The 25428-nt window shown below is 43.9% G+C and overlaps 2 protein-coding genes across 13 annotated transcripts in view; both read left to right on the top strand.

The window, feature by feature from the left end:
* The window catches only part of PPFIA1 (PTPRF interacting protein alpha 1), a 53712-nt gene extending 50991 nt beyond the window's left edge, over positions 1-2721 (top strand). For all 9 annotated transcript variants that reach the window (XM_010412542.4, XM_010412547.4, XM_019293722.3 and 6 more), the window contains one exon: positions 322-2721. The gene's annotated coding sequence lies outside the window, so the exon portion shown is untranslated. The remainder of the gene's footprint in view (positions 1-321) is intronic.
* Positions 2722-4322: 1601 nt separating this feature from the next.
* On the top strand, positions 4323-24962 carry CTTN (cortactin). Of its 4 annotated transcripts, XM_039552307.1 has the most exons (17): positions 4323-4431; positions 7164-7247; positions 7505-7578; positions 8863-8992; positions 11555-11665; positions 12329-12383; positions 12894-13004; positions 13810-13920; positions 14197-14307; positions 15582-15692; positions 17366-17421; positions 17955-18024; positions 18503-18651; positions 21545-21634; positions 21727-21916; positions 22802-22873; positions 23150-24962. In XM_039552307.1, the coding sequence occupies exons 2-17, from the start codon at positions 7164-7166 to the stop codon at positions 23284-23286; spliced, it is 1662 nt and encodes a 553-aa protein (XP_039408241.1). In that variant the 5' UTR covers positions 4323-4431; the 3' UTR covers positions 23287-24962. The 4 variants fall into 4 exon arrangements, with proteins under 4 accessions (XP_039408241.1, XP_039408243.1, XP_039408242.1 ...); XM_039552309.1 differs by lacking the exon at positions 15582-15692; XM_039552308.1 differs by lacking the exon at positions 12894-13004.
* Positions 24963-25428: the final 466 nt, after the last annotated feature.

A 25428-nucleotide genomic window follows, 5' to 3' on the forward strand; every position in this document is an offset into this window, starting at 1 on the left:
AGAAACCGAAGTTTTAAGTCTCCTCTCCCCCAGATTCTTCTCCCTGGTTCAGGATTTTCTGTAGTCAGATGATGTGGGATGGAAATCCTTGAGGCAGAAATATTTGCCCTCATTGCTTTACTTTGCACTGAAGCTGGAGATTGCAGGAGGCAACAAAATTATATCCAGCGTGGCATGGCAGTAATTCAGTGCATGTCTGCTGCACTGCTGAGCTGTTTGTGAGAATCTTGGAAGGAAATGTTGGTTAAAAACTGCTAATGGAATCTTTTGTGTTTTGTTTTTTTTCTTTTTGTGTGTTGTTTTTGTTTGTTGTTTTTGCAGTTTACCCACACTATTTCTACCGGTGATATGCAGCATTTTGAACATTTGGAACCCTTAACCTGTTAATACTTGTTAAATGGACACTTTGAGATATTTTATTACAGAGTTTTTAATTAGCAAATAAATTCATGAGTACTATAGAGAAAATATTTTAGAATCTAAATGTTTCTTATATTTATGTGACTTCTCATTTATATAGTTACTTACTTTTTCTGTTTCTATTCAGTCTACAAATCAAATCATTGCTGATTTTTTTATTCTAATTTTAGTCTTTCCAACTGAATGTACTGTAATGCTTGTATGTATATGTCCCTATGAGCAATATAGGGTTTTTGTAAATTATGCAGTTACTGTAATTATCATTGTTTTTTAATAATGAAACTGAAGGTGAAAAGGATTTTAATACCTTTGTAAAAGTATCATGACACCGAGCAGTATATATTTTGTCTTTTGGAGCTCTTAGCTTAGATCTGAAAACAAGTCCAGCTTTTTTTCAGGTGAGCCTTTGTTGACGTAGGAGGGACGGTACACGAGCGTTGTTCTTCTCAGAGCTGTACCTTTCCACACAGAGGATGTGTCAAGTAGTGGCAATTTGTCTTTATTTAAAGTAGAACTTGTTTGCAAAGCTGGGAGGAGCTCCTAACCCTGCGGGACACGTTGGAGGAGCGATTGCCTCAGTGGTAACAGCCCGTGCTGTATTTGTATCGCGGCTCTTCGCAGTGACTGAAAACAAGCCATAAACCAAGGACTGCTTTTAGTTTTGCTTTTCCTCACCTGAGGAAGACAGACTTCATAATGATTCCTGGTTGTGAGCCACAGGCCACAGAGAGGTTTTTTTTGTCCTAGACCTTTTTGCTTGAAAACACTTGGTGGAAAGATGCTGGTGGAACCAGTTTTAATGGACCAATCCTAAAGCACTGCAGCCTCCTGTCAAATGAGTAGTGAAAGATGAAGGTACAATGATGGGCTGAAAAAAAGCAGTGCATCTTCTAATAAAGGCCTTACTTTTCTTATGTAAGTCATCCTTTGTGTTTTGTAAACTTGTTCTAAAGACTTGTCTGGACGTTCATTTTGATGGTTGTAGCCATTTTGGACTGTATGAGTAGAAAATGTATCTGACACTTGTAAATGGCATATTAAAAAGCCAGCAAGAATCTGTTCAGATGGTGCATTATTTATTATGCAACTATATATATAGCATGTCTTTTTTCTTATTTTGTTTTCCACTTTTAACTTGCTTGTAAAACTGAAATCCATTGTTACTGTTCTGTTTTTCTATTAATCTTTTGTGTATTTTCAGATTATGTAACAATATGTACAGTCTACTTTTGAACTATTTTTATCACAGTATTATTTATTGCTTTCTTTCAATAAAGTACTGATGCATTTTCCACTGCCAATAAAACACTATGGAAAAGCTAAGATCTAATTGTATGCAGGCAGAAACTTTTGCAGTGAGTGGATATTGTCAATAAAGCATCTTAATGATTGATTGCTGCCCTATAGATCTGGTTTCAAATGATGACCTTTCTCCAGTAGCAAAAATATTCCGTTCAATGTGACATTTTCTTTGGAAGTGTTCGAGTTCACATGCACTAACACCAGTTTTCTGGAAAAAAACTGCTTTATTGCCTACTTCTACTCATAGTTAGAGCTATGATTTGCTTTTTAAAATGGTAAACCAGACCTGTCATACAACTTCAGTGTATTCTGGTCCACATGATGAAGATGGAAGTGCTGTTCTAGACAGCACCAACAGTTGCTTTGGTAATAAAATGGGATCGTGACCATAGTGATATTTGGGGAGAAACATACGAGTCAAGGGAACCAGTGCAAAATGGGGTCACAGTAGGGCTGTTCATGTCTATTTTGATATATTTGTAAACCATTTCGTTGAGTAGAAGACAGAAGGATAAAGTTGCAGGATACTGGAAGCAGTAGTGAAGCATATTTCATCAGGTCCTCAACAGCAGGATCTGGAATGCCTGGAGAATCACTGCCATGGATGCTCCAAACCTTGTTCAGTAATGCATCTCTGTTTGTCTGGCTTGTCTGTACGAGTTGCTGTCTGTTCATTTGCAGTCTCTTTTATATTCTCAGAGAATCTATCTTTCTAGAAAAAACTAAAATGAAACTGCAGAAGGAAATCCTGACTCACTGCTCAGCTAAACTTTGCTGTTTAGAGAAACCTTGCCTAGGCGTTGCTGGTCACTGATGTGATAGTAGGTGTTCAAAGTCATGTATTGTTGCTTCTCAAAAGTGAAACCAATGCGGGATAGACTTGTAAAATGTGAACAGAAACTGCGTTTATTATTTTGAGGCTGTAAAACCTTAACTGTTATGGAACAATGGAACTGACATGAGAGGTAGAATAAATGAGTGAAATGGCGAAAGCTTTCACGAACTGGCCAAACTGTGTGGTGACTTCCTTCTTAGTTACACAGCAGAGCTGTGCTGGAGAAATCCAGAAAAACGTGTCTTGCTCAATTTTAATAACTCCCACACACCCCACTGAAAGAAAGCTGCACATGGAAAAGGCACCTGGGTTTGTTACAGTGATCTTTAGATAACACTTGATTAAATACAATGTCTTGTAAATTGCCAAATGTCTCTAATGGCTTTAGTTGGAAAGAGGGCTGAAAAAATTAAACTGTGCATTCTGTCTGCATGCTTCAGAATTATCTGAGTGAACTTTAAACTTGCAATTTTTGCATGTTTAAAGGACGGGGAATCTCAAAACAGATGTTTGAACTCTGTCTTTTAAACTGCTATAGCAGTGTCGTGTGGGAAGTGGTGATTTATCATGCCAAGATTTGGAGAACAGGTAAAGCAGTAGTTCAAAGCAGAATGTATTTTTGGAACTTGGTGTAGGCTAAAGATTGAGAGGGAGGGGCAGGAAAATTAATTTTCAGGTAAATGAAAACTGACATTCTATGTTTGGGGGTGGTACTTTTTAAAGAAACAAAAGAATCACTTTGCCTTTAAAATGAAAGTTTTTCACTTCCCATTGTCAGGGTTGTAGCTTTGGTGCACAAGTTATTCTACATTTTATTAATTTCATTTTTTGTTAATAGTAGGGGGCTTGGGGGGGGAAAGGGCAATTGTAGTTAGGTAGCAGTACCGTGTGGTTTTATATGGGATGTTGGAACAGATGGGTGAAAAGTGATATATAAATGTGGTTTATATTCCTACCTGTACATGGGAGGGACAGGTGAAGTCTCCAAAAGTACACAGGACAGCCAGAAGTACTGCCCAAAGGATCGAGGTTCTCTGCACCTCTGTTCTCCTCGAGCAGACAACTTTCTGAGAGTAAGTTTAGCCCAGTTTTTTATATATGCTGTATTCGGTTTATAGGGTAAATTGCACTGTATTTAAGCCAGGAAAAAGTAGCTGAGCCGATTTATAATGTGACCTGGCTACATTTGGAATTGCATTTGTGTTCACCTGGATTTTTTGTTTATCTTGCCCTTTATTACAGCTTGAATTCGTGTGTTTGTTTGCAATGTTTTTCGCTAGAAATGGCGTTCCTGGGGACCTTTCCCTCCTCTAGAAGACTCAAACAGTGGGCAAACCAGTAACTCCTACCAGAGTGTTTTAAACCCTCGTTGATTCCATTTTAGCATCCGTTTCATTTGGATCCCCTGGGGGACCCCAGCCCCGGGGGAACCTTTTAAAAGTGATGGGAACCCCTGGGGACGGAGTAGATGCGACTTCCAAAACACGACGGTGCAAAAGTGAGTATTAACATTAAAAAAGGATGTCCAAAACTGCACCAACAACTCCCCTGTGGCCATTTAAAAACTCCTGACGGTGCATTTTTGGAGCGGCTGAAAGCAACGGGGCAAAGAGCAGCTCAGCTGCGGCTCCAGAAATAAATGTTTATCACTGTTGGAGCGGCTCGGAGCCCCGCAGGCTCCCGGGGGGAGGCGGCGTTCCCGGGCCGGGCCCCTCCCGGCGGGGCGGAGCGGAGCGCGTCCCGCTCCCACCTGGAGCCGGGAAGAGGAAGTGGGAGCTCGGGAGAAGCGGAAATTGCAGCAGCAGCAGCCGCCGCCAGCCTGGGAAGCACCGGCGGGGAGCCAGCGCCGAGGAGGAGGCGGCGGCAGAGGCAGAGTAAGCGCGGCGGGGCTGAGGGGGAGCCGGGCCGCGGGCTCCGCGCACGGGGGCGGACGCGACTCGGTGCCCTTTTCTTAAAAAATTCTGTTTCACCTCCGAAGCTGGGAACTTGAGGGGAAGCGTCTGCGGCGGGGGGTCCCCACAGCGGTGGTGCCGCTGCCGTGGGCGCCCCTCAGGGCAGAGCCCCCTGGCCTCGGTGCCGGGCTCAGGCCGTGCGGCCCCGGCCGGCCCGGGAGCTGCTGCCCGGCTCCCCTCACCTGCGCCCCGGGGCTCGGCTGCTGCTGCCCGGAGCGCGTCCCTAGGCCCGGGCAGCGGGGAGCTGCCGAGGGTGCCGCTAAAGGTGCTGGGTAGGATGATGTGTGTGCTGATTAGTCATAGCAGCGCTGAGGAGCGCATACATTCGAGGCGTATATTTAGCCTGGGTTTGTGTTCGAACCGTAGCGTTTGCTTCTTCCTTCAGGAATCATGACCACGTGAGTCAGTGAGTCATGAATAGATCGTGTTTCTCCTCGTTCTGCCCTGGAATCGGTGCTGGAATAGCAGGCGGAAACCAGGCTTATTCCTGCTGGCTGTGGACTGGGAGCCTTGGTCACTGGGGCTGCTTTGCTCCTTGTGGAATTCACTTCATAGAATGCAGGGTTGAGCTGCGGAAAAATGTTGGCGTTTATGCGCATGATTTGCAAAGAATCCTGGTGGATTCTGGATTTTGCACGGGGGTGCGTGTGAAATCCTTCTTCCCTGAGCTATTGTTTGTGAGAGCTTTGAGGAGGAAGCAATGAAACCTAGACTGAAGGATCCAGCTTTTGTTCTCTGAAATGTCCAAGCACAGCTGATTGAACAAAGTACATCCATCAAGTGAGCATAAGAAACAAGTACTTGGGGGGAAAAAAGTTGTGTTTTGCACAAAGTATGTAGAAATTCGCCATACACAGATGTACCTCTGCTTCAGCTCTTGTCACTTGAATTCCATTCCTAAGCATCTTGCACAGTGTGGTGGAGCACAGAAGGATGGATACAAAACATCCCTCTTAGGAGGAGTTAGAAAGAACTTGGACCCATGTTGAATTTCATTATTGAACTGGTTGGGTTCTGCTTTCCAAGGCTTTTGGGGCTTTTTTTGGTGAGAGATTGGATTTTAGTAGGAAAGAGTAGGGCAATCGGACACAATCATGTGAAAGAAGGCTTTAGAACAGAGTATTTTAAGGATGCTGTTAAAATACCCACGTTCTAAAAGTTTGGGTTATAAACTCATAGTCTCACAGGTTTTTTGGATATGAAGTACTATTATAAAGGTTAGTTCCTTAACTGCCAGAGGAATTTAGAGATGGGAGACCTGAAAAAACATGAGGGGAAACGTATTCGTACTGTGTTAGGATGTCACCTGCTCTGCTTCTACACCCTCCTTCCAGGCTACTCCAGCATTTGCTACCCTGGTGTTTGACTATCCGTTTTTCAGTTGTTCTCACTCACGTTACCAGTCCTGAAACTTCTGAAATGCTCCATAGAACTGGCTCATCAGCTGGTTCTGCCAGGCTGCAGAACACGCCTAACAGAACGAGCGGCGGACTTTACCCGGGGACTGTTAGTTATGCATTTCAGAGGGAGTTTTCATCCCGCCCACTGAATTATGCTTGTGTGAATTAAATAGCCTGTGATAATTACCTTTGTAATCTATTCTTAATTAGAAGGATGAAGGTAAGAGGACAGAACGATGGTATGTTAAAAAGCTGAACTCTAGTTGAATAGCAAAGAAAAATCCTTTCTCTGAAGTGTGTTCTGAAAAAGCTGGGAGAACAGGCAGCTTGTAGTTTGATGTTCTAGTTTTGCTTTCTAGAATTTATTTGTTTTGATTTACATTGAATAAAGGGCGTAAAATCCAGCCGCTAGCACCAGGAAGATGAGGAATTCTGCTAACTAGTTGCATTCAGAAGTGTTGATTAAAAGCTTCCAACTTGATACTCCACAGGGGATAAGGTTTCCAGAAAGTGAGAGGCCCCAAATCGTTAACCTCTTGAAAGTGCTGGGTGCTGTTTCTAGAAGTCACTGTTTGCCTTTTTCACGAGTCTCGCTTCCTGCTGTCAGTGCTCCAGCAGTCGCCCTCTGTTTCGTTTGTGTACACCGTGTCTCACAAGGGATTACCCGAGGAACACAGACACTCCTGTACTCTGTTGTTGGAGCAATGTCTGGATTGTGTGCAAATTCTTGGAGCTGTTGGGATTTCTGTCACCTTGCTGAAACTCACTGCACAGCAGGGCAGGTCGTGCAGGTGTAATGCAGGTGAAGAACAATGTTTTAATGCCTGAGGAAAAAAACTCCACCTATTCCTACCCCTTAACTGTATGCACATGATCCAGAATTAGCAGTTTTTGGAGGTGCATGTTGGCTTGGAAACCTGTGTGAGGAGAAGTGTTTGGCTGCAGTGACTGCACAAAAGACACACGTTAATTTGGGCAAGGAAAGGTGACACTGTTCTCTTTGAAACAGCAATTGCTCCTAATACAGCGCAAATGGGAGAATTAAACAGGTTTTTAAGGCAGCTTGAGAAGACAGCCTGAGCACCAATGGTCAAACCTGTTTTCACTGCAAGCACAGCTTTTGGTGATGTGGTTAAATAGCATACTTTATTGGGAATTTTGAATTCCATCTCCTCATTGAGTCAGCTCCTGCATGAACCAAATGAGCTGGCACTGGAGTGGAGCATGACCCTGCTTCTCCTGCTGGTGTTGCAGATGTGGAAGGCTACTGCAGGCCACACCGTGTCTGTCAGCCAGGATGACGGAGCTGATGACTGGGAGACGGATCCAGACTTTGTGGTATGGCTTTTGGGGTTTGCTGATCTGCCAGGAGCGGGTCCTGGGACAGTTCCAGAGGAGCTCTGCAGGGTGGGGGCTGTGTCTTGGCAAAATAAACTGTCAGGAGCAGGTCCCTGGAAGTGGAGGGGAAGTGAAGCTGCTTTTCTAACCCTTGTGGTCTCAGTGACTGCTGGAAGGTTTTGCTGTGAGCTGTGAAATGTGTGTAACTAGTGATTTCTTTGGGTGTTTAACTCTCTTTTTCTGTGTGTCCTTCACAGAACGATGTGAGTGAGAAAGAACAGCGCTGGGGAGCTAAAACCGTGAATGGATCTGGCCACCAAGAGCACATCAAGTAAAGCAGCTCTCTTGTGAAATGTATTAATAGGCACAGTCCTAGGCAACTTTTAATCACCTCATGTTCTCAGTTACTTGTGTCCTCATAATTAAAACAAGAGTCCCTGTAGAAGATTGATTATTTGTCAGATTGCTGGTCTTTCAAATCTGTCAGTGTCTTCAGAGCTGAAATTCAGAGCAGAAATACGGTGTAGGGCCTCTTAAATCTTTCTTTGTCACTGGAAATGTGATTTTTCCTGCCTCTGTGTCTGGAAAGGTTCTTTGTGCTGTTTTGGTGCAAGAGCCAGTAGTGCCAGGGGAGAAGCTGAGGGATCCGAGCAGCTCCAGTTTTGTACTTTAAGGAAACGTTTGGTCCCTTAATTCTTACACTTTGTTTAGAAAACTGCTGCCACCAAACTCATAAAAACCCTGGCAAAGTAACAAACTGAGCTCTCTGATAGAAAAGCAGATGAGTGCGTCACAGAGGGATATGTGAAACAGAGATGATGCATCTCCTGAGTCTTGTATTTCTTACAAAAGGTGCTTAAGACCGAACTATAAAGCAGTTTTAGGAAATGCAGGATTGTTGCAGACAGAGGGAGACTGAACTCTGGTTACCTCAGGGATCAGTGTTACTCTGCCCTGTTCTGAGAGCAGTGGGGATTCCTGCTGGCTGAATTACACCTGAGGAAGCTTAAAACTTGGGTGGGAAGTGCTTAAGGTGCAGATTACATCCTGGATTACCCTTCTTGTGCCTAGTCTGCTCTGCCCTCAGTTCAATTCCTGCATATTTTAAGGGATCACTTTGGGAAGAGGAGGTGCAAGTTTCCTGCCATCTTTATTTTGCAGTAGAGTGGTGTCCAGAATGCTCTGTTAGAATTAGCCCTGTTGCCATAGGGACTGTGTGTGATAAGGGATGATCCCTGTTCTGAAAAGTTGCCGTCTAAATAGAAAGCATTGGGAAGAATTTAAATTAGGACATGAGGAAAAAAAGATATGTTTCAGGCACAAATCAACTCTAGGTAATGGATTGTTAAAATAAAGTTCCCTTCCACATTAGTCTTAAAACCAGCAAGTTTCTTTTCTTTTTTTAAACAACATTTTGCAGTGGGACAAATCCAGTGTCTCAAAATATGAGGAGATGTTTTGTGCACTGAAAAAATGGGAAGGGCTTGAAAAATGCAAGTCATCCAACTTCTAGTTAAGATGGTATTTTTGTCAGCTTTATATTTTGCATCTTTATGAAGTTGCTTGCTGAAACTTCCTTAGTAAAACTTGCTGCTTGGTTATTTGTCTTTTAAAGTATTCATCAGCTGAGGGAAAATGTATTCCAAGAACACCAGAGCCTCAAAGAGAGGGAGCTGCAAACAGGACCAAAAGCTTCCCATGGCTATGGAGGGAAGTTTGGCGTGGAACAAGATCGAATGGATAAAGTAAGTATGAATGGGGCTTCCCTGGGATGAAGTGATAAGTGAAGTGATAAGCCTTGCCTTGCCCGTGGCCAGCACCACTCTGTGTAAGCTGAGCGTGTTCCTGCTTTGCTCTGGGATGTGCAACGGCCCCACATGACTTTGATTGATGCCAAGTCGTGAGAGGATTCCCCTGGAGTCAGGATTCAAGTTTTCAAATTAATGTTTCTAAATTAACAGAGCGCTTCGTGCATTAATAAGTCCAGTATGATCTTTCTATTTGGATGCTGTGCCAGCTCTTCTATGCATGTAGATAGAGACTGCCAGAAAAAAGGATGTGCTGCTGCATTAAAATCAGAGAGCAGCTCTTGTGAACAAACTCTGAACAGTGACAAGTAATGCAAGTATTTAAAATATCCTTGTACTTCAATCAGATGGTAGGTTTTTATATAAGGAGTTGATGGCTGCTTATGTTACACTGTTGAAAAAAGTTATAATTCTTAATATAATTCCTTTAGTCATGTGATAAATAGGCATATCAACTTCTGGCTGCTTTCTTTCATGAACTCTGTTAGAATAAGAATTAAAACGTTCCTGAATGAGAAAGTTTTCTTACTTTCTGTGTTCTTGGTAACTTGGCAGCCTTAAATTTTTGCTGGATTCCCGTATTCCAGAGTTAATTGCTGTCCAATTCTCAGTGGGCCTTTGAAATCAGCTAACCTTTCAATCTGAGAAGAGGAATTGCTGAGCAGATTCAACCACCAGACCTGTTCTGCTGCTGCTCTCTAGTGTCAGCAGTTTATCCCTCACCTGTGTCCATAGGGAAAAAGAAAGGACCCAAAGTCAGCAGTGTTTTCCATAGGCCAGAATTAATCATGGGGGAAAAACGTGCCGGTCAGGCCCATCTGAGTGATGCTGGTGGCAGGAGGTGTTCATGATTTATGTTTGTAATAAATCCTTCCCCCTTGTAACTGTAGTTCTGAAGCCTTGTGGCTGAGATGTCTCCTTTGCAGGTATCTGTGCAGGTGTGCTGCTCTTAAAGCTTGGCTTTAAAGCTTGGCCATTAAATCAGAGTCACTGCAGCGTTGTCCTGGTGCAGGGTTTTGCTGCATTTAGGGCAAAACCTTGGTGCTGAGTTAAAATGAACAGTTCCATTGCTCTGTGTGCCACACCTCCCGAGCTGGTTTAAAATGTACAGAAAAATTATGGGGGTGTTTTACTCTGAAATACAGATTTCCAAGAAAAATATTCTTCTAAGTCTTTTCTAAAGGGGGATTTGTTGTAATGCTTGGTATTTGGTGAAACGCAGAAAGTCCTGGTACCACGAAGAAAACACCGCGCTCATACCTCAGTTGATATAACAAAAGGGAGATCATGTAAAACCACATAAATTCTAAAATTTTCAGAGCTTCGTGTTTTCCATAAATGTAATGGGAAGAATAAAGGGAGGTGGGAGCCTTTTCTGTCACATTTAACAGATACTGTGGTACAGAACACCTGCAAAATGAACGGGAGTGTGATTGTTTCAGTCAGGAAAAGAAGGCAGCTTTTGTAATGCTTCTGAGTTAAAGCAGTGTCCTATTGTTGCCATCCTTGATCTGTTACCTGGCAGTAACTTCAGCCAGTAATGCTTTGCTTCCCTACCTGCTGGGAATGTTCCCTCCAGCACCTGTGTGGAAGAAAAAGAGCAAACACTGAAATCCAAGTTACTTAGGTGTGCAGGTACCTTGTGTCCTCAAAATAATTCACCTTGGTGCAGCTGCCTGGCACAGGATTATCCAGTGTTGGATTAAACTGATGAATTGCTCTGGCCGGTTCCCAGTGTTGGCACTGGGCAAGGAAAAAGCACTTTTGCTAGAGGTGTGAGGCTCCAGCAACAATTCCAGGAGCTGGAAGGGCTCCCTAGCACTAGGTCAGTGTAACACTAGCAAAGGCTGTGTGGAGGCACTTCCAGGTGTGTAATTACATATCCCTGTGTCCTGCCAGTTGTGGTGGGATGGATGGAGCTCAGCCTCTGTTCAGCTCAACTTCCAGGGCCAGGATGCAGGGCTGGGATACCTTTGGCACAGGTGTGAGTGCATCTCCTCATGTTCAGTACCATTTTGCAAGTGAGGAAGATGCCTAATTCTGATTTATGCTTCCCTAAACCAATGGCAGCTGGCTTTGGTTGTTATTTGTTGCAGTCCCCTGTCAGCTAAAACAGATCCCTAAATACAAGTGCCTAAACACAAGGCTGTGTGTTTCACCTGGAGCTCACTTCAAATTCTGCATGAACACCATCAAGACTCCCTCTGTACCTGTCTTGCTTACATTCCTGTGCTTTTTGAAGTGCAAATGCAGGGCATAAAATAGCCCTCGTAAAATGCAGTCACTTCCCTTGCCTAGGCTGGATTGGTAGCCTGCCAACATCTTTGTGGAGACCTCCCAAGTGAGTAGGGATTTCCAGGGAAGTTGGTTTCAGCAGGAGGAGTGGCAGTGATGCATGCTGGTAACAAAACTCACCCTCAGGTTGCTTGGTGCAGTGTTTTGTCTGACACACAGACCTGTGTAGAACTGCTGTCTCTGAACTTAACCAATTTCTTGCAGTCAGCTGTTGGACATGAATACCAATCCAAACTTTCTAAGCATTGCTCCCAAGTGGATTCGGTGAAAGGGTTTGGTGGCAAGTTTGGAGTACAAACCGATAGAGTTGACCAGGTGAGTGATGTCATCTCCTCCTGCAGCCACCCACAGTGGTTTATTTCCTCCTTTTGTACATAAAACTGCAAAATTCCAGTGCCTTAGGATGCTGTCGTGGGCTGCTCTTCCTGCTCTTTTTGAAGTTTAGCAGAAGCTAACACTGACTGTTATGGAGATGAATTGCTGTTTAAAGCGGAGCAGAAAAAAATCCCTCGTGGGAGATTGAGATGAGTTGAAAAGAAAGCTGAAAAGAGATGTTAAAATATTACTTTTCTTGTGTTCTTGGACAAGGTCAGTGTGAATGCTATAGCAGGAGGGGTTTGGGGGATGGTTTGCCCTGTATCTTAACATGAACTACTGGGCAGGATGATTAATGTCGTGTTCCAAGACTCCGTAACAATCCCTGCATGGAAATGCTGGATTTTTGTCATACTGAATTGCTGGACCTGGCAAGGCCAGACTGGAGTGTGCTGCTGGTATGATTTGCCATGCACTAAATTACCATGTAAATGCATATGGCTCATAAGTTAAATAGGTATTTATGCCCCCAGTCCAGAAGGTCAGAGCAGTATGGAAAGACACAGGAGCTTGCCATGCTCTTCGTCCACTTGCCATGCTCTTCGTACAGTTTTTCTCCTAATGCCTAACTCTGTCACACATGTCATTTTATTTCTCTTCCAGTCAGCTGTTGGGTTTGAATATCAAGGCAAAACTGAGAAGCATCCCTCCCAAAAAGGTAAAGTGGGGAGGTGGTCACCTCTGTGAGCACATTTTCTGTAAAAACCAGAGTAGATTCTTTCACTGTATGGAAAGTACCTCGTTTAGTGAGACCTCTGCATGACATTCTCAATGAATCAAATGGTGGGTTTGGTGGAACAGAAGAGGAATAAATGAATTTCAGAGCAGTTTCATGAGTTGATGAGGTTTTAAGGCAAGGAAATAGTGGGTCGTCAGGAGTCTTATTTTTCTCTCTGAAGTGAGGTTCAAGGACATGTCAGGAAGACTGGGAGTTGCTCTTTGCTGTATTGCACCCTGTTGGAAATAGGGAATAAATTTAATGGGAACCATCATAAGCTGTAGGACGGTTGCTTATCTTGTATTTAAAATGAAACCGAATTTTGTGTGCTAAAGCATTAATAATACTTCAGTTCTGAAATAACTTGTTTTTCCCCTCAATTGCTAGGCTATGCTGTATCTGTGACAAGTGCCTTCATGCTGTTTTTATTGTGCTTTACTCTCAATGCAGACTACTCAAGTGGTTTTGGTGGAAAATACGGAGTACAGGCTGACAGAGTGGACAAGAGTGCAGTGGGGTTTGATTACCAGGGGAAAACTGAGAAACACGACTCCCAGAAGGGTGAATAGACACACATGTGTTAGCAGGCTCCTTCCCTGATGCTGTAGGCTCTGCCCATAGGCCATGTTGTAAAATACTTATGTTTTACACTTCTTGCACTCCCAACCTGCTGAAAGGTAATGCTGGGTAAAATTTACGTTGCTGAAAACCTCGACTTCTGAAAAAAGAAGCCTAAAAACCCGTCAGTTCTGCCTGGTTTTAAGGAGGTTTTTTGCAGCTCCTTTTGAAAAGCTGTAGATCAAAGTATTCAGACTGTGAGCAGTTTAACCACCACAGAGAAGTGCTTCGAAAAGAATCAGCTGTTTGTGGATTAAAATATTTGCCAGTTAGCAGCATTTAGAGTTAATAGATTTTGTGTTGCTGGTCAGGTTTCCAGGCATGTCTGATCAAAAATTGACCATTTTATTAAAAAATTGTGACAATTTGCCATCTGTTTCCTGTTTATCCCAAAGAAATGTTTGTGCTCTAGAAATGCTAGCAAGGAGCAGGGGGTGTTTAAAAGCATCCAGGCTGTTGCTGACACAGGTTTTGAAGTTCACTTTGCTAAAGTGTCTTCAGAATTTTACCAAGGAGTCAAGCAGCTGAACTGCTGGTATTGCCCAGCAAAATGCAATTTTATTTTCCATCCTGGAGAAGGTATTCTGAAGGATTTCTGACTTCAGTGTCTGAAATCAAGTTTATCTGAGGCTGTCAGTGCTTCTTTCAAAACATGATGTAATGCTAGCAGCCCTGATTATCACAATTTCTCAAGGTGATGATTTTGTTGCTGAACACTTAAAACAAAACTCTTCCCTCTTATCTCTAGATTATTCCAAGGGCTTTGGTGGTAAATATGGTGTCGACAAGGACAAAGTGGATAAAAGTGCTGTTGGCTTTGAATATCAAGGCAAAACGGAAAAACATGAATCACAGAAAGGTTTTTATTATCTTCTTTAAAAATAGCAGCTCAGACCCTTTTAAACCTGGGAAAAATATTTTGTCTGTGGGGTTTTTTTGGGTGGGAGTTTTTGGATTATTTATTTTTTTTTGTGGTAAATGTGTGTTTGCCCTGTATGTGTGCAGACTGTGCATCCCCTCAAATGAGTGCGTGTATTATGAACAGGGTGGCTTATCCCCTAACATGTTCCTGGTTTTTCTGTTGAATGCAGTTTACAGCTACGAACTGCAATAATGTTTTCTGAAAACTCCACAGATTATGTAAAGGGCTTTGGAGGCAAGTTTGGCGTGCAGACAGACAGACAGGACAAGTGTGCCCTTGGCTGGGACCACCAGGAGAAAGTGCAGCTGCACGAGTCGCAGAAAGGTACAGAGCTCTCCATTCCTTGCTGTTCTTTCTGCCTCCCCTCGTTGTGACCTCCTGTTGCCTGTGTGAGCCCCCTGCCCTGGTGTCTTCGGGCACAGCCTCAAAGGAGCTGGCGTGAGGCTCCTTTCCTGTGCCTGGGTTTTGCTGTCACTGGTTGAACTGGTGGCTGCAGAGCGGCTTTGGCACAGCTGACACCCAGCCCCTCAAAGTCCAGGCTCAGGGCTAAATTCTCCCTTTATGAGCCTGCAAGTAGCCTGGATTATTTTCCTTTTTCAGTCGAGTTGTGCAAACCACAGGTTAGGAATTCCTTTGTACTTCCCTCAAATAATTTTTCCCTTCTGGATTCTGTTGTGTATATCCCTGTTTTCGTGCAGGGACAGACTAAAATGCAGTCCTTCTTCCTGGCCTGTGGGGTACCTATTACTGTGAAATACTTGGTGCCCAGTAAAAACATAACTTCCTGTAAAATGCAGCTGTTGCTCTCTAGCCCTCTGCCTGTCACTGCTTTTAAATTAATGTTTTTAAGTGATGAAATTAAAACTGTTCCTCAGAATATTGTTCTGTTGGGTGCTCCAGCAGATTTGTTGTGAGAGGATTACCTGAAGCCCTTTTTTCCTGTGCCATCCCTCGTTTTATAACACACATATGTATTTATATATATAAATATATATATATACATGTATGTAAATGGCTGTCCCCTAGGCAGCAGTAGGGAATGATCAGCTCTTAGCTGAAACCTTTTCTCCCTCAAGCTGTGTGGCAGCAGGAATATTCCTCCTTCCTTTAAGGAATGTCTGGAGGGTGGTCTCTGTGGAGCCCATCTTCACACTTCTTTAAAAGTCAGCTGTCTGTACAAATGTTAACCACGCTGATGAAGGAAGCTCATTTGATTCTCTTGTATGTTTTGGTGTTTATTTTGTTTATTCTCTTGTGTATTTTGTTGTTTTGTTTGGGTGAACAAATTAGCTGTGTGCCTGTGTTCATACCTTTGATGAAATGCAAGTGCATTATGCAGTATGGATGAAAAATGTTGAGAAATGGTTTTTTTCTGTGACTTCAGAATGGTGTTCTTATATCTGATAAATCATCTCAAGTTGAGACTTTTTTCAATTTACTTTTACAGAAGTGTCTTGAGATAGTTTTTTTTTTTTTTTTTTTTCGCCATCCAAAATTGCTGATAATTGAAAATATTGCAAAAATTATTTTGAGTGTCTCTGACTAAACTTCTTTATTTTCCTGCCTTGGTTTTAATGTATCCCATGTGGCTTTTTCAGACTATAAGAGTGGTTTCGGAGGGAAATTTGGTGTACAGACAGAAAGGCAGGACCCATCTGCTGTGGGGTTTGATTACAAGGAGAAACTAGCCAAGCATGAATCTCAACAAGGCACCGTTTTTCACTTGTTACTTTCTTACCAGTGCAGCCACTTCTCTCACAGTCTGAAATAGTTCTCTGAGTAGATCAACGCCAGGAATGTGCAGACACTTTCTTGCGCTTCTGTCCTTCCATGATCCAGCAGTTTTCTTCATTTTATCCTTCAAGTATTACCTAAAGCAAGCCTATGTTCAGGAAACCCAAGGTTTAGTCAACAGCTCTGCAAAATCCTGAATTAATTAATAGCTGTACATGCAGTGTGATAATAACATTACTGTTAGTATGATGTTAATGAAGTCAGTTTTAGAGACTAAATATAAGGTTGTGCCTGGATAAATTGGTGGGAAAATATTCAGATAATGGCCATGCACGTAACCATTAACAATCAATGAGCTGTGGCAAGATCATTTAACAATTATTGTAGTCTTTGAAAGAAGTAGGGAATGTTTGTGGTTCTTGGGTGAGCAAATGCTGTTATAATGCTCTGTTTATTCATTGTGAAATAGTTGGGGTACAACCCATGAATTCCTGGTTTTCCGTTATCTTAAAGTGAGGAGTCTGGAGCAGGAAAATGTAAGTGTAGTATATTTATTCTGGCTGAAAATACATACCAAGCTGAAGAAAACGAGGGTGCTCATTGATAGTTGATATTTTCCTGTGCTGTAGTGACACAGACAGACTTTCAGAGCCCGAGTGCAAACACTACAATGGCTGGCAGGGAGAGCCAGTGGTTTGGGGGCTGAGAGGAGCAGGGCTCGTATTCCAGGGATGGATAGGAAAGCCTGTCCATGTAGAGAGTGTGAGGGCACATTCCTACAGCTCACTGCCACCACAAAGAGGTGTTTTTTCCAGCCACACACTCTGGCTGCTGCTGTTGTGCTGCTCTGGTGCTCCTCAGACATTCCTGTGAGAGCAGAAACCCACTCCCGTCCAGGTTTGTTTGTTGTTTTTATCAGCATCACTAGTGAGTGAATCTGACTTGGGAGTGTCATGAGGGCTGGGGTCAGCACCAGCTGGGAGGCAGAGTGTGCAGCTCAGGGCTGGTGTGGGATAGCACAGCCACCCCATATCTGTGCTGGCGAGCTGCTTTAGGCAACTGAAGCTGTGGCCTGTAGAATTGCCCCTTTCCACCTGTAGAGCAGGAGTGATCTCCAGTGGCTTTAATATTCACCAGCGGAGTATCACAGCCAAACCCACTGGAATGAGAAGTTTGTTACATTTTCCTGCCATTCATGGAATTTACCAAGCTAAAGAGGAAAAAAAACCCCAAAACTAAAACACCTCTGTAGTCACCGAAGACTCCTTTGAGCACAGAAAATGTCTCAGGCTCCATGATTTCTGCAGAGGGCTCAGAATTGGTGCAGTCAAAGGCTGTGTTGCAGAAGTGATGCATCAGAAGGGCTCCTCCCTTACTCTCTGCTTGATCCCTGATCAATCCTCAGCTTCACGTTTACTCAGGGAATGCATGTGGCCCACAGTCTGTCGTCTGCTGGTCTTCCTGAGGGCTCCTGGGCTTCTGTGTCCTCTCTGCATCAAAGCCAAGTTGCATTTTCTCTGGTGGCTGTCACTGTGGCTCTGCATGCAGCTGAAATGGCTCTTTGCACCTGAAGTGGCTGTTTGCATCTGGCAGCAAGGCGGGAGGGGCACCAAACTCCCTGCTCTGACCTTTTTTGTCCTGCCTTTAGATTATTCCAAAGGATTTGGAGGGAAGTACGGTGTCCAGAAAGATCGGATGGACAAGGTAGGTTCCTTCAAAGAGCCAAGACTTCAATAGTCTGTGGGGCTGCAGAGCAGCCTGGTTGGATCTGCACGGCTCAGCTCTCTATTTCTGTACCCTTCTCCAGTCTAAGAGTAAAGGTTTGTGCTTTCCTAAACCTTTAAAAAGCAAATTTATACACACAGAGCTGATGCCATCTTATGTGGATTAGAACAGCAACAGCTACACAGTGTATGTTTAGGGTATTGCCTTGCTTTTAGTTCTGATGAGTCACTCTTAAACATTTTTTTTAATTAATAGGATTTTGATGTGTTTAGAACTGCCCCTGAACATTAATTCCTTCTAGTTTGACTTGCAGAAAGGATTATTATTATTATTATTATTATTATTATTATTATTATGTCAAGTTTTGATTCTTCCTGATTTGGTTTTGATGTTCTGGAAAAAGCCTTAGGGGGGGACACTGTTACAGTAAAATATGTCAGGCTGAGGCTGTGTGAATGTCTTCATGAATTTGTGGGTGTTTTTACATGTATCCTTTTTGGCCTTACTGATAGAATGCAGCAACTTTTGAAGATATTGAGAAACCAGCATCAACTTATCAGAAGACCAAGCCAGTAGAAGCTGGTAAGGCATTGGCCCCAAATCCTTTCTTTGGAGGTGATAATGTCCAGAATCCTGGGATATTGATGTAGTAGTGCTGAGTAAGGATCATCCAGAGGGAACTGCTGCATTTGCAGCTCTTTAGCAGCCTCAGATACTCTGCCTCCTTCCTTTAGAGGTTGTTTTGCTTTGTTACAGTTTGTTTTTTCTCTTGAGGCTCGTCAGAATTAAGGAAGGGAAAAATAAGGGAGAGTGAGCTGTGTAGGAGAGTGGTGGAGGTTGTATCATGAAGGAGAGGAGGGAGAAGCAGAGGTTTTTTTGGAAGACTCTTGGTGCACAAGAGGTTTGAGCTGGGAAGGGGGAGGAAGAAAGAAGGACTTCCCTGACTGGACTATGAGCTCAGAGGGCAGAAAAGCAGAAATTCGTAGCAAAAACTCATTCTGGGCTACCTTTATATAGGACCTGAGACATGACTTGACCTGAATTCTTTTCCATGTCACAGTTGCTAATAAAACAAGCAGCATCCGAGCTAACTTTGAGAACCTGGCCAAGGAGAAAGAGCAGGAAGACCGAAGGAAGGCAGAAGCTGAGAGAGCCCAAAGAATGGCCAGGGAGAAGCAAGAACAGGAGGAGGCTCGGAGGAAACTGGAGGTCAGTAAAATTCAAGTCCTATAGGAGCAGCCTGGTTTCAGTGCAGTGCTGGGAGAAAAGGGAATCTCTGAGAAAAGGTATTTTCCTCCTTTCCAGCTGGGCTGTAAAGCTCAAAGTGTGTGTTTGTGTCTGTGCTTTGGCTGTGCGTGACTCCAGCCTGGCCTTTTCCTCCTGCACTTCTGCCTTTTGGCAGTCCCAGATTCCCTTTGGGCACAAAGGAGCTCATGAGGAGAGAGCTCTGTTGTCCCCCAAAAGCCCTGCACATACAAGAAATTTAACCCCATGGTGATAGCTGGTGATGCTGTTCCTTTGGGATCAGTGTTTTGGGAGATGGAGGTGGTGCAGCACACAGCCAGGAGATTAGGGCAAGATAATCCTCCCAATGTTTATTGAATCTTAGGGAACTAAAACAATTGACTTAGCATTGGCAGGGGTAAAAGCTTAGTGATTTTTGTGTTATTCATAAGCAAGATGTTTAGTCAGAAACTGCATCTTGCCTGCTGTATGGAATTTGCATATTTGTTTAGATTAGTTTATATTAGAGGAGACTAAGGCTTGATGTAACTAATTTGTTTTAAGAGTACAAAAAGGTGCTATTATCACCTGTTTTGCCTTATGGCACCATGATGTGCCGTGCGAGCGTATGTTCACTGCAGAGATGTATCACAGGCTGAATGGGAGCTCATCTTTTCTGCATCAGTCTAGTGCTGCCTTTCCTCCACGTGGACTTTTAATACCTTCCCCCAAACACTCCTGGGGTTTCTTTACTGTGCTGGAGAAAAGCTGGGAGAGGAAGAGGTCATGGAATGGTTTGGGTTGGAAGGGACCTTAACTACTGCCTTTTTGGTTTTATTCCTTTGTTATCTCAGGAATTACATTATTTATTTGCTGGTATTTTTGCTGTAAGTGTGGGTTAAATCCAAGCCATTTTGATGGATTTTTCTTGTGTTTCATCAAGGATTCTGTTGCCTGGACACATTGGAAGTTTTTCCCCCAAAGCTGGTATTTAAATTTCCCCGTAACGAGATGATTAATGTTCTTACAGCCTGAACGTCTCCATGGTTAATTGTGGGATTCTGCAGGCATGGACAGGGGGAATGAGGCTGAGGAGAGCTGAAATGGCACTGCTGGCACTGCCCCTTGCTCCCAAGCTGAGCATGGGAAGGGCAGGGATGTGATCCACAGCATCCACAGACAGTGCAAAGGGCGGGCACGGACTCTGACTGGAGTGAACTTTATTCCTGTCAGGGAACTTCTTCACACCAAAGGATGAAGTCCCACTTTCAGAGGGTATGTGAGCACACACACTCCCACCAGGGGAATGTGCATATGGACTGCATTCCTTCCAGAGCCCTGTTTACTGGTAATCCTCGTTCTGGTTTGCTTCTCACAAATGTCACGCAGTCAAAGAGTGCTCAGGGAGCTCTTCTTCGATGGCTGGGTTGAGTCAGTGCTGCCTCACGATTTTACTCTGCTCTGCTGCCTTGGAAAAAAAGGCAGGATGCTCTTTCACATGGAGCATTTCACTGTGGAACAAAACCCAGCCTGAGGGGGACCATGCAATTTAAATGTTTTATGGCAATTATGCTGTGTCTATCCTAAACTATAATCTGGATTGCAGACCCATTTCCTAGGACAAGTTAGTCAAACTCTTGCCACGTTTGACATCAATAATGGATTGATACTGCTTAATTTGTCCCGAAACTTAGGTTTGACTTCTAATAATCACTATGCTGGTGTCTTTTTATCTTTTTTATCTGTAGCACAGGAGTTAAAAGTGGGGGAGGGTTTGCATCAGGAGAGATTTTTTCCAAAAAGCACAGCACTAAGCTTTGAATTGTCTTCAAAGCTGGTTCTGCTCTCAAAACACGGTTTGCTTTCTTCATTAGATGTATTTTTTTCTGAGCTGTGACAAGCAAAGGAAAGGAAGAGTTTTTTGGAACAAAGTCCTACCGCTTCATCTCTGTACTGCCATTTCTCCTGAGAATCCTCTGGGGTATTACAGTTTGATGGGCCTAAACTACTGGAGTGCACAGATTCCCATTGCACACATCCTCTCTTCTTTTTTTCAATGAAGAAGACAGTTTGGCCCTGGATTCGTGGTTTTCTTTTCCCCTGTGGTAAAGAGAGGCAAAATGAAAGTTACCTGTTGAAATAGTTACCTTTTTTTGTGTCATGTGAGCAACACAGCATTTCTTGCACTTCGGTGTCCTGGCTCCCTAATGAGTGGCTTCCCACTGATGTGGAATTGCCCTGTGATTCACAGGTGGGATGGCACAGCATGAAGCACTTGAGTGCCAGAACAGATCCACGTTCTTTGTGTCACAGAACACAATAGCAATACTACTTTTATTTCTGCTACATCTCTTAGCTCCTCTGAACATTTGAATCCTGCACTGTCACTGTGTAGGACCCTCTTTTGTCTGAGCTATTCAGTCCTTTGCCTTGGCAGGAAGTTTTGCAGACCTGCCAGAGCTTGCAGGGCCATTTCTCATCAAAGGCAGTTCATCAGTCATGCACCCAGAACGTGTGTGGGCTTCAGGTTCATTAAACTCAGGCTGAAATGGGACGTGAAGCCCAGCCAGCTGATGAGCAGAATGAATACACTGAGCACCAAAACCCTGCAGCTCCTCTGGGGATGGGCCCAACAGCACTGGTACTCTATTTTTAAACACAGGCATGCATATGTACCATGGGGTTTTGTTTCTTCCCTTTTTTCCCTTGTGCTTTGCTGCATTTCTGGTGCTCTGCTCGGCCCAGCCAGCCCAGTCCTCCTGTGACCACAGCAGTTTGTTGCAGGATATGCTGCCTGTCCCTTATTCTGGAGGGTTGTCTCTTGGTCATCTCTGTAGCGACTGAACTGCACTGAAGTTTTCCTTTCTCCTGGATTTAGGAGCAAGCTAAAGCCAAGAAGCAGACGCCACCAGCCTCTCCTGTCCCACAGGTGGCGGAGCAGAAGGCGCCCTCCAGCCCGCTCTACGAGGTTTGTTGGGATCACCTTCGGGACGTGGGGTTTGATCCTGTGCATGGGAACCTCTTCCAAAACCCTGACAGAGCTCCCCTGTCTTCCTGCAGGATGCAGTTTCCTACGAGGCAGGGTCAGCCTACAAGAGCTCCAGCCCATCCTACCCCACTGCCCGGGAGCCAGAGGCTGGCTACAAAGCAGCGGAGCCGGACTACCAGGAAGCAGTGAGCCAGCGGGAGGCGGAGTACGAGCCAGAGACTGTCTATGAGGTGGCAGGAGCAGCAGACCACTACCAAGCAGGTTTGTTTCTCGCAGCAAACCCCTTAAGATAAGGATTATTTCCTTGTGCAAGAGCTTACTGAGCAGTGGTGCCGATAGCACGCTGTCCTAGTTTTCTAAACTCTCAGTCCGATGAGACTTTCTACATTCCCCACCAACAAACTTTAATTAGGAAATTAATATATGGCTGCAGCAAGGTGTTGAAGTTACTTAACTTCTGTGAGATGATGTTGGAGTAATTACAGTGCTCTCCAGGGCCTCAGTTCAAAAAGAAATTCAGGGGTAACCATTCCCACCCCATGGAATGTAGCTCAACGTGAGAAGAAAGCACTGAGCTGGAGATTAAACGTGTGCCGAGCCAGCAAAAAAATCCAATCAACAATTCTTGGAGTTTGAAATGGATGTGTTGTGTTCTGTGCCCGTGAGGGAGCCGAGTAGGGATCTGCGAAACTGCAAGAGTAAGGTTCTTTTGAATTCCTGAGTTTTTCTCACCTCTTCTGATTACTGAAAGAGGTGTGAAGGATGAACCTGCTCTGGTACAAAAACTGGGAATTTGAAGCAGGCCCCTTTCTGCCTCCCCAGCATGCACCACTTGTATTAATTATTCTCTTAGACGGTGATCTTGAGCTCAGCTGTCCTGTCACGTTTTACAGAAGCAGTACAGGGCTGATTGTTTTTATGTAGTCCTGTGCTAAATGTCTCTTGTAAGTGCTTCCTTTCATGCTTCAGGTGTGTGTGATTTAGGGAAAAACTCCATGCAGAAGGAACAGCAGCACTGCTGAAACCTAGCATGGGTTGTTCCCTGCTTCCTGTGTGGGTTAGCAGTGCAATTGAAGGAGAAGCACCACAGAAAAGAACTGAGGGGATAATGTGCTTCGTGTTTTAATTGTTCTCTCCTCTCTTCAGAAGAAAATGCCTATGATGAGTATGAAAATGAACTTGGGATCACAGCCATAGCCCTTTACGATTACCAAGCTGGTGAGCAAAGCTCTTGTTTTCACCCTTTGCCTTTGAAAGCTCTGTTCTGCACAAGATAAATCTGGATTTTTCCTTTGCCTTTTTATGTCCCTTGTAGTGGCAGATGAAAAGTCAGGGATATGGGGGTTTAACAGCAGCGTGGAGACGCTTGCGCGAGTTACTGGGTGCTGTTTGTGGGAGCGGTGGGAATTTCCAGAAAGCCCTTTCACCCAGGTGCTGGGGCTGTTGTGAGCCCTTGCTTGTGTGAGTGCTGACCCTGTTGGGCTCTCCCTGCAGCGGGTGACGACGAGATCTCCTTCGACCCCGACGACATCATCACCAACATCGAGATGATCGACGACGGCTGGTGGCGGGGCGTGTGCAAGGGCCGCTACGGCCTCTTCCCTGCCAACTACGTGGAGCTCAGGCAGTAGGGGCTCCCGCTGCTGCTGATGCCTTAATTCCCCAGGCCGCACACACGACTGCTCACACTACAGACCACGAGGCTTTCCTGAGGATGGAGGGGGTGTAGACATATGGCTTTTATATTTAATACTTCGCTGATGCTTTTTAGAACGTTTATGCCACAGAAATCGCTAATATATTGTAACTACTCCGTCTGTCACCGAGGCTCTTGGGATTTATTTTCTTCTGGAAACGTTTCTTCTCTGCCAAATTAGCCAAGCCTTTTGGAGGACAGGTAGCTGTCTGCTGTAATACTGCATGTTTTACTCCTAAGTGAGCAGATTTACTCAAGTGTTCAAGTCTAGTTAGTCTTCCAATAAGCAGCTGAGAAGGTCATGGCTATGCAGGTTGTTTGCATTTCCACCAAGTGGGGAGGACTGGGGAGGTGCAGAGTTGGGGGCTTTTTATTTTCTTTTCTTTTTTCTTCTTTTCTTTCTTTCTTTTCTTTTCCAGATAGTTCTTGAAAAAAACAGAGAAAATGTTTGAAAATTGCAGCTAATGGCAGTTAATCAAATACTGTCCAATATTTATGGAATATTAATGTTATGAAGGAAACAGTCTGGTACTTTTTCTCTCTCTTTTAAAGTGAAGTTCCTTGGCTCTTGAATTAATTTTATTTTTCCTCTTTTTAAATTATTTTTTCTTGGTCCTGCTCCTCCTGCTCATGTTATCCCAGAGGAGGGCTGCAAACTCTCTGGCACTGATTGTCCCAAATTCCTTTACATTTTTGGTTTTGCTTCACCCTCCTCTTTTCCCAGGAAAACTTGGAAAAGTTACTGTGCAAATGTTAAGTCACCCAAGGAGATTCCTGCTTGTTCAGAAGGAAACTGGCATCCAGACCTGCAGGAATATTCCCATTGCTTTAAATGGCAGGAAAAGGTGGGAGGGGCAGGGTTGCAGTTGTGTCCTGCGTGCAGCACATCCATTGCCACACAGGGAAGGGCCTGCTGTGCAGTGGTGACATTTTATGGAACCATTCTCGAGTCAAGGAATGTTAATCATTGGATTTGAAGCCCATGTGAATGATCTCCATTTTTAAACCAGACAAGAGTCTTTTTTTTTTGTATGTTCAGCAGAAACTGCCAGTACTGTTCTACTAAACAACACAATTAAACCTGTTTGGGTTTGGTTTTGTTTTGTTTTTTTTTGCCAAAACTGAAATTCCTGTCGCTCTAGAAAGCTGAGCACTGCAGATTTAGGGTCCCTACCAAAGATAGCAAGTTGTATCCAGTAGTGCACGTGTTCAATGTCTGTACTGTCTGTTTCCACCTTCTGGTCTAAAGAAAAATGGCAAATCTGGTGTAGCAGCCAAGAAAGAAGGCAAAGAATTCCTTCAACTCTAAATTTGGACCAATGGAATATAGAAGGCCTGTACAAAATGGTGAAATGTACGGTGTATCAAGGAGGAAGGCATCATGTTGAACCAGTTCTTGGATGGTTGGGACAATCCTTCATGAATGTCACGTGTGTTTCATGATTATTATTACTATATTTTTCTCCTTTCTGTGGTCTCATATCTATGTTGTACTTGCATTACTAGGGTTGGGTTTTATATGCAGTTTATTTCATCCAATTTTGCATAGAACACCTCATAGGGATATGTTTTTTGTAAATTAAATATTCAATAAATTTTTTGAACCATTTGCATGGAATATTTTTTTTTTCAATAATTTTCTTTTGAAAAATCTCAGCACCAGGCTCAGCTTTGGCTTTTGTTTTATGTGCCTGTTACTTCTGCTACAACCACCAGTGAGCTGTGGGGTTTGTGGCTGCTGCTGGATTTTGGGAATGCTGGGGGCAGCAGCAGGGCACTGAGTGCTCTCCCAAACACAGATGTGGATTACATCAAATAAATGTTTCTCTCCCTTTGAAGCTGTTCTGCTCTTGTTCATGGCAGAGTGGGTCCTTCCCAAGGCCTTGCTTCTCTCAGTCCTGCCTGCAGGAAGGTTCTGCCTTGCTGCCCAGGTTTTACAGTTCCAACCCTGAACTTTTCTGGGAATCTGGTGCTTGATGCGCCGCCGGAAACACCGAGGAAGAAAATCCCAACAGCCTTTTTATAATTCTTTAATGCTGCTGATTATTAATGCTGCTTTTTACTCATGGTTTGCCTC

The sequence above is a fragment of the Corvus cornix genome, chromosome 5 (assembly GCF_000738735.6).
Source record: "Corvus cornix cornix isolate S_Up_H32 chromosome 5, ASM73873v5, whole genome shotgun sequence".
NCBI lineage: Eukaryota > Metazoa > Chordata > Aves > Passeriformes > Corvidae > Corvus > Corvus cornix.

What these genes read in the sequence shown, in the direction of transcription:
- CTTN (XM_039552307.1), top strand. Translation starts at nt 7,164, where the DNA reads ATGTGGAAGGCTACTGCAGGCCACACCGTGTCTGTCAGCCAGGATGAC. An exon ending in AAACCGATAGAGTTGACCAG is followed by an intron (nt 11,666 to 12,328) that starts GTGAGTGATGTC and finishes TTTCTCTTCCAG; the next exon opens with TCAGCTGTTGGGTTTGAATA. An exon ending in GAAGCATCCCTCCCAAAAAG is followed by an intron (nt 12,384 to 12,893) that starts GTAAAGTGGGGA and finishes CTCTCAATGCAG; the next exon opens with ACTACTCAAGTGGTTTTGGT.